Source organism: Bombina bombina, chromosome 11, assembly GCF_027579735.1.
Source record: "Bombina bombina isolate aBomBom1 chromosome 11, aBomBom1.pri, whole genome shotgun sequence".
NCBI lineage: Eukaryota > Metazoa > Chordata > Amphibia > Anura > Bombinatoridae > Bombina > Bombina bombina.
Genome location: NC_069509.1, coordinates 48,675,506 through 48,690,925, shown reverse-complemented (window position 1 = coordinate 48,690,925; position 15,420 = coordinate 48,675,506). Strand labels below are relative to the sequence as shown.

Genomic DNA, 15,420 nt, shown 5'->3' with positions numbered 1-15,420 from the left:
TGAGAAACTTGTTTAAGATCTTGAGATCTAAGATTGGTCTGAACGTTCCCTCTTTTTTGGGAACTATAAACAGATTGGAGTAGAACCCCATCCCTTGTTCTCTTAATGGAACGGGATGAATCACTCCCATTTTTAACAGGTCTTCTACACAATGTAAGAATGCCTGTCTTTTTATGTGGTCTGAAGACAACTGAGACCTGTGGAACCTCCCCCTTGGGGGAAGTCCCTTGAATTCCAGAAGATAACCTTGGGAGACTATTTCTAGCGCCCAAGGATCCAGAACATCTCTTGCCCAAGCCTGAGCGAAGAGAGAGAGTCTGCCCCCCACCAGATCCGGTCCCGGATCGGGGGCCAACATTTCATGCTGTCTTGGTAGCAGTGGCAGGTTTCTTGGCCTGCTTTCCCTTGTTCCAGCCTTGCATTGGTCTCCAAGCTGGCTTGGCTTGAGAAGTATTACCCTCTTGCTTAGAGGACGTAGCACTTTGGGCTGGTCCGTTTCTACGAAAGGGACGAAAATTAGGTTTATTTTTTGCCTTGAAAGGCCGATCCTGAGGAAGGGCGTGGCCCTTACCCCCAGTGATATCCGAGATAATCTCTTTCAAGTCAGGGCCAAACAGCGTTTTCCCCTTGAAAGGAATGTTAAGTAGCTTGTTCTTGGAAGACGCATCAGCCGACCAAGATTTCAACCAAAGCGCTCTGCGCGCCACAATAGCAAACCCAGAATTCTTAGCCGCTAACCTAGCCAATTGCAAAGTGGCGTCTAGGGTGAAAGAATTAGCCAATTTGAGAGCATTGATTCTGTCCAAAATCTCCTCATAAGGAGGAGAATCACTGTCGACCGCCTTTATCAGCTCATCGAACCAGAAACATGCGGCTGTAGCGACAGGGACAATGCATGAAATTGGTTGTAGAAGGAAACCCTGCTGAACAAACATCTTTTTAAGCAAACCTTCTAATTTTTTATCCATAGGATCTTTGAAAGCACAACTATCCTCTATGGGTATAGTGGTGCGTTTGTTTAAAGTGGAAACCGCTCCCTCGACCTTGGGGACTGTCTGCCATAAGTCCTTTCTGGGGTCGACCATAGGAAACAATTTTTTAAATATGGGGGGAGGGACGAAAGGAATACCGGGCCTTTCCCATTCTTTATTAACAATGTCCGCCACCCGCTTGGGTATAGGAAAAGCTTCTGGGAGCCCCGGCACCTCTAGGAACTTGTCCATTTTACATAGTTTCTCTGGGATGACCAACTTGTCACAATCATCCAGAGTGGATAATACCTCCTTAAGCAGAATGCGGAGATGTTCCAACTTAAATTTAAATGCAATCACATCAGGTTCAGCTTGTTGAGAAATGTTCCCTGAATCAGTAATTTCTCCCTCAGACAAAACCTCCCTGGCCCCATCAGACTGAGTTAGGGGCCCTTCAGAAATGTTAATATCAGCGTCGTCATGCTCTTCAGTATCTAAAACAGAGCAGTCGCGCTTACGCTGATAAGTGTTCATTTTGGCTAAAATGTTTTTGACAGAATTATCCATTACAGCCGTTAATTGTTGCATAGTAAGGAGTATTGGCGCGCTAGATGTACTAGGGGCCTCCTGAGTGGGCAAGACTCGTGTAGACGAAGGAGGGAATGATGCAGTACCATGCTTACTCCCCTCACTTGAGGAATCATCTTGGGCATCATTGTCATTATCACATAAATCACATTTATTTAAATGAATAGGAATTCTGGATTCCCCACATTCAGAACACAGTCTATCTGGTAGTTCAGACATGTTAAACAGGCATAAACTTGATAACAAGTACAAAAAACGTTTTAAAATAAAACCGTTACTGTCACTTTAAATTTTAAACTGAACACACTTTATTACTGCAAATGCGAAAAAACATGAAGGAATTGTACAAAATTCACCAAATTTTCACCACAGTGTCTTAAAGCCTTAAAAGTATTGCACACCAAATTTGGAAGCTTTAACCCTTAAAATAACGGAACCGGAGCCGTTTTGAACTTTAACCCCTTTACAGTCCCTGGTATCTGCTTTGCTGAGACCCAACCAAGCCCCAAGGGGAATACGATACCCAATGACGCCTTCAGAAAGTCTTTTCTAAGTATCAGAGCTCCTCTCACATGCGACTGCATGCCATGCCTCTCAAAAACAAGTGCGCAACACCGGCGCGAAAATGAGGCTCTGCCTATGCTTTGGGAAAGCCCCTAAAGAATAAGGTGTCTAAAACAGTGCCTGCCGATATTATTATATCAAAATACCCAGATAAAATGATTCCTCAAGGCTAAATATGTGTTAATAATCAATCGATTTAGCCCAAAAAAAGTCTACAGTCTTAATAAGCCCTTTTTTGAAGCCCTTATTTACAATCGTAATAAACATGGCTTACCGGATCCCAGAGGGAAAATGACAGCTTCCAGCATTACATCGTCTTGTTAGAATGTGTCATACCTCGAGCAGCAAGAGACTGCTCACTGTTCCCCCAACTGAAGTTAATTGCTCTCAACAGTCCTGTGTGGAACAGCCATGGATTTTAGTGACGGTTGCTAAAATCATTTTCCTCATACAAACAGAAATCTTCATCTCTTTTCTGTTTCTGAGTAAATAGTACATACCAGCACTATTTCAAAATAACAAACTCTTGATTGAATAATAAAAACTACAGTTAAACACTAAAAAACTCTAAGCCATCTCCGTGGAGATGTTGCCTGTACAACGGCAAAGAGAATGACTGGGGTAGGCGGAGCCTAGGAGGGATCATGTGACCAGCTTTGCTGGGCTCTTTGCCATTTCCTGTTGGGGAAGAGAATATCCCACAAGTAAGGATGACGCCGTGGACCGGACACACCTATGTTGGAGAAATACATCTATAATAATAATACAAAAAGTTTACTCAGACAAGCATACTTTATAAGCCATAGCAGAAGACGAATGGCAACTTATGGACCAGTGGGCAAACATTACCCAGTAGCCCAGGTATATCGACCTACCCCCTTTAAAAATGCTATAGTTGATATTAAAAACAAATGTTTGGGGTTTCTTGGTCATTATTATGTGGCTCTTTCTACAATATGCACGTAGGGCAGACCACAACTATAGTGGCAAGTGTTCCTGGGGAATACAGGTGGAAACCACTGCTGAGGTGCATAGGACATTGGGCTGGGCAGGCACAGCTCTGTAAACGAGTGAGGCAGTGTAGAGACAGACAGCATGGTGTGCATATACTGTATTTACTGTTACAGTCAAACCCGACACCACCATATGTATGTATAAATATGCTGATAGAAACCTTCTGCACTGTCCCTGATTACATCATCAAGAGCAGCCGACTGGGCAATTGCCACCCTGCCCCCACCGGCTCAGTCCACCCCTGGTTCATAGTATTCAAAAGTAGCTGCAGAAACACCCTTTCAAATGAGCTGGTCTCTCCCCCACCCAACACTGGGAGGTTTATTTCTGCTGCTGATGCATTGTGTTTACATGGCTTTTCTATAGCCAATACTGCAGCATTAACATTTTCAGTATATGCAGTTTCAACAAGCAAAAGCAGCTACTTCAAATGACAAAATAAAGGTAAAAATGTAGCCATTTGTAATACACTTAAGAGGGTAAAAACTAATGGATTGAGAACACATTAAAAAGGTAGACATTTTTCCAGTACAATGTACCTTATGTCAAAAGCATTATTAGATAACAAACCTAATTTAGAATTCAGTGTTCCCTTTGATACTTGCACACTGAATACTTAAACTTTGAAGGGCTGAACCATTATTACTACAGCAAATACTGATGAAGTTCTTTAATGGGATATAAAGGAACCTGGCTAGGGATTTTACTGTCCTTTGTTTTAATGTGCATCTATCTGATGTTGCTTTTGACCTATTAATACAGATGACCCTAGACTCTTCACACAACCATGTTCACGAAGTGTCTAAGTGTGTGCACATGTTATTTGTATTAAAAAAAGGGACACGAAATAATATACAGACTCCATTTTTCTTTAAGTTGTTGGAGCTCTGATATATAGTGGGATAATAGTTATTTGAAAAATTGGGTACTTTATTTCTATTAAAATGGGATTCTTGTACAAAAATGATGTCACCCTTTTCTTTAAGAAAGCTATGAAGGGCTTTATTACGTTTCTGCGGGCTATTCAGCCCCTTAGCATTTTGAGATAATAGGCAAATCTTTCTTTTATCTAACTTCATTCTTTAAACAAATGCACAAGTCCAAAAAAGGAATGCGTATAAAAAAAACTGCAAAAGAGGGGTGCCGGGGAGGCAGGGGCAGGGCAGGAAAAGAAGGAGGAAAAAAAAAAAAAAAAAAAAGGGAAGGGGGGGGGGGGGAAGGGAAGGGGGAACACACACATCCATACATGATCCATTCATAACCTATCCAAAACAAAATGTTGGGGAAAATTAAACCGACAGATGAGTTTTCCCCTTTTGGCAAATATGCAAAAAAAATATTCCTAATTAAAAATGTTCTATGTCCCTATAATACCCCCTATTAATTAGAGCCTACTGATCCCTGCCCTTTCATACAAGAGGGCCAGCCTGGCGACTCCCTACCAAATTTCTTATTAGAACTAATCCGGGTAAATATAATTTTCTTGAATAACCAGATCTACCACTATCTCAACTCAACCAATATACTATGTTAGTAAAAAAAAAAAAAAAAAAAAAAAAAAAAAACATCTTACTTCACTTTTATAGCAATGTGGCACCCAGGTTATAAAATTATGAACTAAATTCCGCCCCAAAAAAAGGCTCCTTAAAACCGTGTTCCAAAAAAAAAAAAAAAAAAAAAAAAAAAAAAAAAAAGGTGCACAGTACAGAAAATAGTTTTTTAAACCACCCAACTTTGTGCAGATACCATAGTGCCCCTCCCCACCCCCCCTGAGGAAAGAGGTGGAGGAAGGCCATCTTTAAATACAAAACTATGTGCAATATATAACTCATAAAATTAACGTGAGACCTAAGTGAAAGGAAAAGAGGGGGGGGGAGATAATATAAAAATTGTTTGATAACATTGTGCTACCCGTGAGTGACCATTTTAAACATACCGCTAACATATCTACATCTGGGCAAAGATACAAGTCCCTTAACCCGTGTAAGTGATTTCTATTAGACAAGGTTTTTTGTGTCGGTGCCTTAGTACCCCTCCCCACCTCCAAGAAACCAAGGGGGGGAAGAGGAGAAAAAAAAAAAAAAAAAAAAAAAAAAAAAAAAGAAAAAAAATTTACATTCTATCTCACTTTTATACATCACCTAACAAAGCACCCAAGTTTTAAAATTGTGAACTGAATATCAGCCTATAAAAATACCCCTTAAAACCATGTTTCTCAAAAATATAATGTGATAATATATAAAAAAAAAAAAAAAAAAAAAAAAATTTTTTCTCTCTTCTCCTCCTCTCCTTCTCCCCTTGTGCAAATACCATAATGCCCCTCCCCACCCCACCTCTAGGGGAGAAGGTGGAGGGGGGGCCTCTTTAAATACGAAATTGTGTGCAATATATTAATCATTTATAATTAACGTGAAACCAAAAAGAAAAGAGAAAAAAAAAAAAAAAAAAAAAAAAAAAAAAAAGGGGGGAAATAAAGTTACTTTGCATTATTGTGCTATCCATATGAAACCATTTTAAACATACCCCCAATAAACCTATTTCTAATAAACAAGAGAGAAGAGAAAAAGGAAAATTCTATAAAACAAAATTTTGTGTTCATACTCTAATGTTCCTCCCTATCCCCGCCTCCAAGGGGCGAGGGAAGGGAGGGAACCTACAAAAAAGCATATATAGGAAAAAAAAAAACATTGAACACCGCATTTATCCCTTCTCTTGACAAAACTCCCCCCTGATGTGATTTACTATCGTGACAACTTTTTGTAAAAAAAAAAAAAAAAAAAAAAAAAAAAAAAAAAAAAAAAAAAACCCACCCCCCCCCTAAGTTAAAACCCAGGGGGGGGGATACATGGTATGGTTATTCAGAATAATTGGTAGCAAGCTTGTCTCTTTCTGTCATCACATGTTAGAGTTTGGAGATGTCCCTATACAGTTATTAAGAATTAACTCTTCCTGAGTATTAGGCTTTTCCAGCAGCTTTCTCCTAACTGGGACTTTTCATTTCATAGAGACTCCCCATTTCAACTTACCCAGATGGATAAGGATGAAGAAGGGAGATTTATCTGTTTGGTGGGTTTATTGTACAATAGACCAGTTACATTAGTAAACATTTATGCCCCAAATAGAGGGCAGAAACTATTCTTTAAGAAGATACACAATCGGATATTAGATATACAAAAAGGCACCTTAATTATGGGGGGTGATTTTAATATTCCAATGGAGCCCAGGGAGGATTGCTCTAAATTTAAAAGTAATATTTCTAAACATATTATTAACTCAGTTAAGTCAAATCTTTTTTCTCTGTCATTAATAGATGTATGGAGGACACTTCATCCATCTATCAGAGACTATACTTATTACTCCCCACCCCAAAAATCTTATACACGCATAGACTACTTTTGGATTGACCAAAACAGTTATATATTAGTCCAAGAGGCCAAAATACATAATATCACCTGGTCAGACCATTCTCTTGTATCTATGCAGCTATGTTGGCCCCAAAAACCAATAGTTCCTTACCAATGGCGTTTAGATGATAACCTCTTAAAAGACCTTCAAATAAGACAGTCCATTTTAAAATCCATAGAATCCTATTTCGAAAATAATACCATAGAAGATACCTCTCCTAGTACGTGGTGGGTCGCTCATAAAGCGGTAATAAGGGGTGAATTCATAAAATACAAATCTAGACTAAATAGACAAAATAGAGAACAATACGCACGCCTATTAGAGTCACTCTCCAGGGCGGAATATAAACATAAGAGGGAACCAAATAATAAACAATTAACAGACTCTCTTAAAAAAGAACGGGAAAATTTGAATGGCTTCCTGGAGAAGGGAGTGCAACATAGAGCGTTACAGCTTAAAAAGGTATTTTTTAACGGTGGTAATAAAGCCGGTAGACTATTAGCTCGAGCGTTAAAAAAAAGAACACTACAAACATATGTGTCTAAAATAATAGACAGGACGGGGACCCTTAAGGTAGGGAGCCAGGACATCGCTAATGTGTTTCAGAGCTATTATCAACAACTATATAATCTGGATACACAAAAAGAAGATACAAATTTTTTATCAGATAAAGCTAAATACATTAATAAAACAAAGACTCCTTCTATAACGGACTCTCAAAAAAAAATGTTGGATGAACCCTTCTCCCTACAGGAGATTATACAGACCATCAAAACATTCGCTTTAGGGAAAAGTCCAGGAATAGATGGATTTACCTCTATTTATTATAAAACATTTAGTGAGATTCTGGCCCCAAAACTTTTACTATACTTTAATTCAACGAGTGCAGAACCTCTCTTAGCAAAAGAAATGCTTGAAGCAAAGATTATAGTCCTACATAAACCAGGTAAAGATCCCAAAATACCAGCAAGTTACAGACCTATTTCTTTATTGAATAATGATGTTAAAATTTATGCCAAACTCATAGCAAATAGAATTAATAAAATATTACCGGAAATTATAAATATAGATCAAGTAGGCTTCGTACCACGCAGAGAAGCAAGAGACAATACCATCAAGGCTCTATATTTAATAAAGTATGTTAAAATACATAAGATCCCGGCGGTCATGCTTTCACTAGACGCAGAAAAGGCTTTTGACCGGCTAGACTGGTCTTTTTTACGTTTAACACTTAGTAAATTTGGTTTTGGGGAAAAAATTATACAACGTATTTTCCATCTTTATGCATTACCATCGGCTAAAATAAAAATTAATGGAGTACTTTCAGAGTCCTTTAAGATTTCAAATGGAACGAGACAGGGCTGTCCCCTGTCCCCGTTATTATTCGTCCTTTCTATGGAGATTTTAGCTGCAAAAATCCGCTCAGACGTAAATATTACTGGCATAAAAATAGGGGTTCAAGAATTTAAGATATCATTATACGCGGATGACGTGTTACTCACAATATCAGACCCTGTTAGGTCTATTAAAAAATTAGACCAGATACTGCAGGAATTCGGAAGCTATTCAAATTTTCTTATTAATAAGAATAAATCGGAAGCACTTAAACTTGTAATTTCACCAAGAGATTACCACGAGTGTAAGGCGGGCAGTACATATGCCTGGAAAGATTCGTCCTTAAAATATCTAGGGGTTCAACTGTCAGCTGACGACACACGCCTTTTTGCGGAAAACTATTCAATGTTAGCCGCTAAAATCCAATCAGATCTCAGTGCATGGAGATCCAAAATGATATCATGGCTAGGTCGTATACACACTGTTAAAATGAATATCCTCCCACGTATTTTATATTTGTTTCAGACTATTCCCATTAATATCCCCTATACTTATTGTCTCAATCTCCAAAAAACTATAAATTCTTTTATTTGGAACCAAACTAAACCAAGAATTAGAGCTTCTATACTTTACAAGTCAAGATCAGAAGGGGGGCTAGGGATACCAAATATTAGAAACTATCATAGAGCAATTACTCTACAAAGGATTTTAGATTGGCATATAAATTACAAGAATAAAGCGTGGGTACAGTTAGAAAATAACATTATAGCATTTCAACCAATGAATAAATTAATATGGTCATCAATTAAAGGTAGACCTGTAAAAATTATGCAGTTTCCGATGATTAAGCATATATTCTTAACTTGGGGGAAAATTATAACAGAGCATCCTTATATTTCATCTACTCCTTCACCTCTCCTCCCGATTACTAATAACGTGGAGTTTCAGGGCGGGCATATAGCTAGTCATTCTAGCCCACTGAACTTAATTCAATCTACACCGATATGCCAATTTATAGATAATGGGAAACTCAAACCCCAACAGGAGCTGCTGAACTTAGCCAATGGCACTTTCGGCAATTGGTTAAAGTATTTACAACTACAAAACTTCGTAGCACTTCATTCAGAGAAAGAAAAATTGGTCAGACAACTGACCAATTTTGAAAAAATATGCTATAAGGAAACTCCAATTAGGAGAACTGTTTCATACAGTTATAAACTTCTTAATAATTCAACAGATTTTATAAAACTCAGCTATATGCAAAAATGGGAATTAGAGACAGGACGACAAATAGAAGATTCAGATTGGCGGTCTATATGCATTAATGTAGCTAGATCCTCCTCATCCTCTAATATCCAGGAATTAAATTACAAGATACTTACCAGATGGTACCTAACGCCAGCCAGACTACATAGCATATATCCTAATGCTTCCAACCATTGTTGGAGAGGATGTGGTGGAGTGGGTAGTATGCAACATATATGGTGGGATTGTCCCAGGGTAAAAAGTATGTGGGAATTAATTACAGGATATATTCAGAAGTTGAGTGGGAAGGAAGACTTAGAGTTGGATATATACACAGCTCTATTAAACAAACCCATCAAAGGCTTATGCAAAACAAGAGCCAAATTATTAATGTATGTACTAAATGGATTTAAATCTTTACTGGCCAGAAATTGGAAAAAAACAAATGTCCCGGATGAGGAAATGCTAAACACTAGAATTAACGAGGTACTGTTGTTGGAAGAATACACATATCTTAGATCGAATAGAGAAGAGGTCTTTCAGGTGATACGTTCCCATTGGGAAGAATTTAAACATATAAATCAAATCTAAGGGGTTAGGACAGTAGGGCGTGGTGTATGGGGAGACGGGGCAGGGGGGATAGGAGGTTTTTTAGGTAATTTCCCCCTTTTCTTTTTTTTTTTTTTTTTTTTTTTTTTTCCTTTTTTTTTTTTTTTTTTTTTTTTTTTTTTCCCCCTTCATATTGTCAATGTCGGGTGACTGTGTACTGGATGGTGGTAGTAAGTGCCCTTTTGTCAGAAAATTTGTGTAAAGTTTTATAGAGTCGATAGGCTCTTAAAAGGGAACGTATACTGGAGTAATTCCAGTTTCCTTAAGCTTCTCTATAGATCTTTTGTATTAACATTAAGCGATTGTTTTTTTGTTTTTTTTTGTTGTTGTCACTTATGTTTCTTTATCTATTGTATTTTGTCTGAATATAAAATAAAAATTTAAAAAAAAAAAAAAAAAAAAAAAAAAAAATAAAAAAAGGGACACGAAACACTAAATACATTTTATAAGCATAATATTAAGGTTTTACCTCACCTCCTGCTAGTCATTGGTACGACCATGTTGAAATTTATGCTTCACTACATTCTAGCGGTGACCGTTACACATGTGCAGTAACACTCCTTCAGATACCTGCAGTGTAACCTAGGTTCCGTAATGGCAGCCCCCATAATTAGAGGAAGGTGCATAACTATTTAGTGTCCCTGTAATATTATGGGACACGTAAACACTGTGTGTGTACGTATGAGTGTTTGTGTATGGCCAAGTGTGTGAGTGTGAATGTGTACGTGTGAGCAAGTATGTTTGTGAGTGTGTGTACACATGAGTAAGTGTTTCTATGTACAAGTGTGTGAATATGTATTTTTGTGAGTGCAAATACGTGTATGTATGAGGGTTTCTGTATATGTATGAGTGTCTAAGTGTGTGTACGTGTGAGTATGTATGTTTGAGTGTGTGTGCACGCATGAGTGTTTCCGTGTATGTATGTATATTTGTGTTTCCATGTATGTACGTGTGTGTGTGTGTGCGCGCACACTTTTTCCTTAATTTTAGGTGGACACTAGACACAGCTAATTCTATGCCTGTTCAAATGTGTATACATGGAATACGACGAGTATGTCAGCAATTAACAATGGGCAGGAAAGTTAAATTTACTTATTTTCTCTATACCTCATTTGAATCCGACAACGGGTTTTTTAGACAATATTATAATAATGAGGATCATAAAAAAAAAAGGGGTCCCAAGTTAAAAAAACGTTTAAGCAGCTCCAGTCTAGACCTTAGAACTGGCAAATGTTTGCTTTTTTCTCCTTCAACATTTCTTTTAAGCAAAGAATAATCTATGTCTAACCCCCTTAGCTTTAATACATAATGTTCAATGGAAAAAAAAAAAAAAAAGATGAAAACTAAAAACACACATCAGAACTACATAGAAATGTTACTTATGACTAAAGAAGCTTGACAAACATGCAAGTTGGGGCATTAGACAGGCCACAAGTGAAGGAAAGCTGCCAAACAAGCAGAAAAAAAAGCCCCTAACCCCTGCGTGACACCAACTGCAAAAAAGCAAAGTGAGGCAATGCACAGGCAATTTACCCGCTAACACCAGCAGTGCACAAACTTAAGATAATTTAAAAAAAAAAAAAAAAAAATTCACCTAGCTGGTTAGGGGAGTGGCTGACCATATCCCGAATGGGTGGCATGCCTATGGAAAAGCAAAAAAAAGGTAAAATAAAATGTTATTTAGTTATCTATTTAACAAATCCCCTGGCACACAACCATGCAACCTACATTTAACAGCTCATCACACGGTATGAACACAAAAAAAAACCAACTCATTCTAAAATAAGGAAAGTCACAACTGTGGATTTAAAGAAATGGGGCAAAAGCATAATTTATTCTTGTCAATTCTTATCACTGTACGATAAATATATACATTTTCAAAACAATTATTAGTTGACAGAACAAAATTAAAAAAAACATAATTTATGCTTACCTGATAAATTCCTTTCTTCTGTTGTGTGATCAGTCCACGGGTCATCATTACTTCTGGGATATAACTCCTCCCCAACAGGAAATGCAAGAGGATTCACCCAGCAGAGCTGCATATAGCTCCTCCCCTCTACGTCAGTCCCAGTCATTCGACCAAGAATCAACGAGAAAGGAGTAACCAAGGGTGAAGTGGTGACTGGAGTATAATTTAAAAAATATTTACCTGCCTTAAAACAGGGCGGGCCGTGGACTGATCACACAACAGAAGAAAGGAATTTATCAGGTAAGCATAAATTATGTTTTCTTCTGTTATGTGTGATCAGTCCACGGGTCATCATTACTTCTGGGATACCAATACCAAAGCAAAAGTACACGGATGACGGGAGGGATAGGCAGGCTCATTATACAGAAGGAACCACTGCCTGAAGAACCTTTCTCCCAAAAATAGCCTCCGAAGAAGCAAAAGTGTCAAATTTGTAAAATTTGGAAAAAGTATGAAGCGAAGACCAAGTTGCAGCCTTGCAAATCTGTTCAACAGAGGCCTCATTCTTAAAGGCCCAAGTGGAAGCCACAGCTCTAGTGGAGTGGGCTGTAATTCTTTCAGGAGGCTGCTGTCCAGCAGTCTCATAGGCTAAACGTATTATGCTACGAAGCCAAAAAGAGAGAGAGGTAGCAGAAGCTTTTTGACCTCTCCTCTGTCCAGAATAAACGACAAACAGGGAAGAAGTTTGGCGAAAATCTTTAGTTGCCTGCAAGTAGAACTTGAGGGCACGAACTACATCCAGATTGTGTAGAAGACGTTCCTTCTTTGAAGAAGGATTTGGACACAAGGATGGAACAACAATCTCTTGATTGATATTCCGGTTAGTGACTACCTTAGGTAAGAACCCAGGTTTAGTACGCAGAACTACCTTGTCTGAGTGAAAAATCAGATAAGGAGAATCACAATGTAAGGCTGATAACTCAGAGACTCTTCGAGCCGAGGAAATAGCCATTAAAAACAGAACTTTCCAAGATAACAATTTTATATCAATGGAATGAAGGGGTTCAAACGGAACACCTTGTAAAACGTTAAGAACTAAGTTTAAACTCCATGGCGGAGCAACAGCTTTAAACACAGGCTTGATCCTAGCTAAAGCCTGACAAAAAGCCTGGACGTCTGGATTTTCTGACAGACGCCTGTGTAACAAGATGGACAGAGCTGAAATCTGTCCCTTTAATGAACTAGCTGATAAACCCTTTTCTAAACCTTCTTGAAGAAAAGACAATATCCTAGCGATCCTAACCTTACTCCAGGAGTAACCTTTGGATTCGCACCAGTATAGGTATTTACGCCATATTTTATGGTAAATCCTTCTGGTAACAGGCTTCCTAGCCTGTATCAGGGTATCAATAACCGACTCAGAAAAACCACGTTTTGATAAAATCAAGCGTTCAATTTCCAAGCAGTCAGCTTCAGAGAATTTAGATTTTGATGTCTGAATGGACCCTGTATCAGAAGGTCCTGTCTTAGAGGTAGAGACCAAGGCGGACAGGATGACATGTCCACTAGATCTGCATACCAAGTCCTGCGTGGCCATGCAGGCGCTATTAGAATCACTGATGCTCTCTCCTGTTTGATTTTGGCAATCAATCGAGGAAGCAGCGGGAGGGGTGGAAACACATAAGCCATCCCGAAGTTCCAAGGTGCTGTCAAAGCATCTATCAGAACCGCTCCCGGATCCCTGGATCTGGACCCGTAGTGAGGAAGTTTGGCGTTCTGGCGAGACGCCATGAGATCTATCTCTGGTTTGCCCCAACGTCGAAGTATTTGGGCAAAGACCTCCGGATGAAGTTCCCACTCCCCCGGATGAAAAGTCTGTCGACTCAAGAAATCCGCCTCCCAGTTCTCCACTCCCGGGATGTGGATTGCTGACAAGTGGCAAGAGTGAGACTCTGCCCAGCGAATTATCTTTGATACTTCCATCATTGCTAGGGAGCTTCTTGTCCCTCCCTGATGGTTGATGTAAGCTACAGTCGTGATGTTGTCCGACTGAAACCTGATGAACCCCCGAGTTGTTAATTGGGGCCAAGCCAGAAGGGCATTGAGAACTGCTCTCAATTCCAGAATGTTTATTGGAAGGAGACTCTCCTCCTGATTCCATAGTCCCTGAGCCTTCAGAGAATTCCAGACAGCGCCCCAACCTAGTAGGCTGGCGTCTGTTGTTACAATTGTCCAGTCTGGCCTGCTGAATGGCATCCCCCTGGACAGGTGTGGCCGATAAAGCCACCATAGAAGAGAATTTCTGGTCTCTTGATTCAGATTCAGAGTAGGGGACAAATCTGAGTAATCCCCATTCCACTGACTTAGCATGCACAATTGCAGCGGTCTGAGGTGTAGGCGTGCAAAAGGTACTATGTCCATTGCCGCTACCATTAAGCCGATCACCTCCATGCATTGAGCTACTGACGGGTGTTGAATGGAATGAAGGACACGGCATGCATTTTGAAGCTTTGTTAACCTGTCTTCTGTCAGGTAAATCTTCATTTCTACAGAATCTATAAGAGTCCCCAAGAATGGAACTCTTGTGAGAGGAAAAAGAGAACTCTTCTTTTCGTTCACTTTCCATCCATGCGACCTTAGAAATGCCAGAACTAACTCTGTATGAGACTTGGCAGTCTGAAAGCTTGAAGCTTGTATTAGAATGTCGTCTAGGTACGGAGCTACCGAAATCCCTCGCGGTCTTAGTACCGCCAGAAGGGCACCCAGAACCTTTGTGAAGATTCTTGGAGCCGTAGCCAATCCGAATGGAAGAGCTACAAACTGGTAGTGCCTGTCTAAGAAGGCAAACCTTAGATACCGGTGATGATCTTTGTGGATCGGTATGTGAAGGTAAGCATCTTTTAAATCCACTGTGGTCATGTACTGACCCTTTTGGATCATGGGTAAGATTGTCCGAATAGTTTCCATTTTGAAGGATGGAACTCTTAGGAATTTGTTTAGAATCTTTAAATCTAAGATTGGCCTGAAAGTTCCCTCTTTTTTGGGAACCACAAACAGGTTTGAGTAGAACCCTTGTCCTTGTTCCGACCGCGGAACCGGATGGATCACTCCCATTAATAACAGATCTTGTACACAGCGTAGAAACGCCTCTTTCTTTATCTGGTTTGTTGACAACCTTGACAGATGAAATTTCCCTCTTGGGGGAGATAATTTGAAGTCTAGAAGGTATCCCTGAGATATGATCTCTAGTGCCCAGGGATCCTGAACATCTCTTGCCCAGGCCTGGGCGAAGAGAGAAAGTCTGCCCCCCACTAGATCCGGTCCCGGATCGGGGGCTCTCGATTCATGCTGTCTTTGGGGCAGCAGCAGGTTTCCTGGCCTGCTTGCTCTTGTTCCAGGACTGGTTAGGCTTCCAGCCTTGCCTGTAACGAGCAACAGCTCCCTCCTGTTTTGGTGCAGTGGAGGTTGATGCTGCTCCTGTTTTGAAATTCCGAAAGGGACGAAAATTAGACTGTCTAGCCTTAGCTTTGGCTTTGTCTTGAGGTAGGGCGTGGCCCTTACCTCCTGTAATGTCAGCGATAATTTCTTTCAAACCGGGCCCAAATAAAGACTGCCCCTTGAAAGGTATATTAAGTAATTTGGACTTAGAAGTAACATCGGCTGACCAGGATTTTAGCCACAGCGCCCTACGTGCCTGTATGGCGAATCCTGAGTTCTTAGCCGTAAGTTTGGTTAAATGTACTACGGCCTCCGAAATGAAAGAATTAGCTAGTTTAA

General features: G+C 39.6%; 1 protein-coding gene across 5 annotated transcripts in view; it reads right to left on the bottom strand.

Annotated features, from left to right (window-relative positions):
• Positions 1-15,420, bottom strand: part of TNRC6A (trinucleotide repeat containing adaptor 6A) — a 293,765-nt gene that overhangs the window by 170,568 nt on the left and 107,777 nt on the right. For 4 of the 5 annotated variants that reach the window (XM_053694877.1, XM_053694878.1, XM_053694880.1 and 1 more), the window contains one exon: positions 11,326-11,373. The exons of the other annotated variant lie outside the window; for it this stretch is intronic. In XM_053694877.1, the coding sequence (XP_053550852.1) occupies positions 11,326-11,373 (48 nt within the window). The remainder of the gene's footprint in view (positions 1-11,325; positions 11,374-15,420) is intronic. 5 annotated transcript variants of the gene reach the window in all.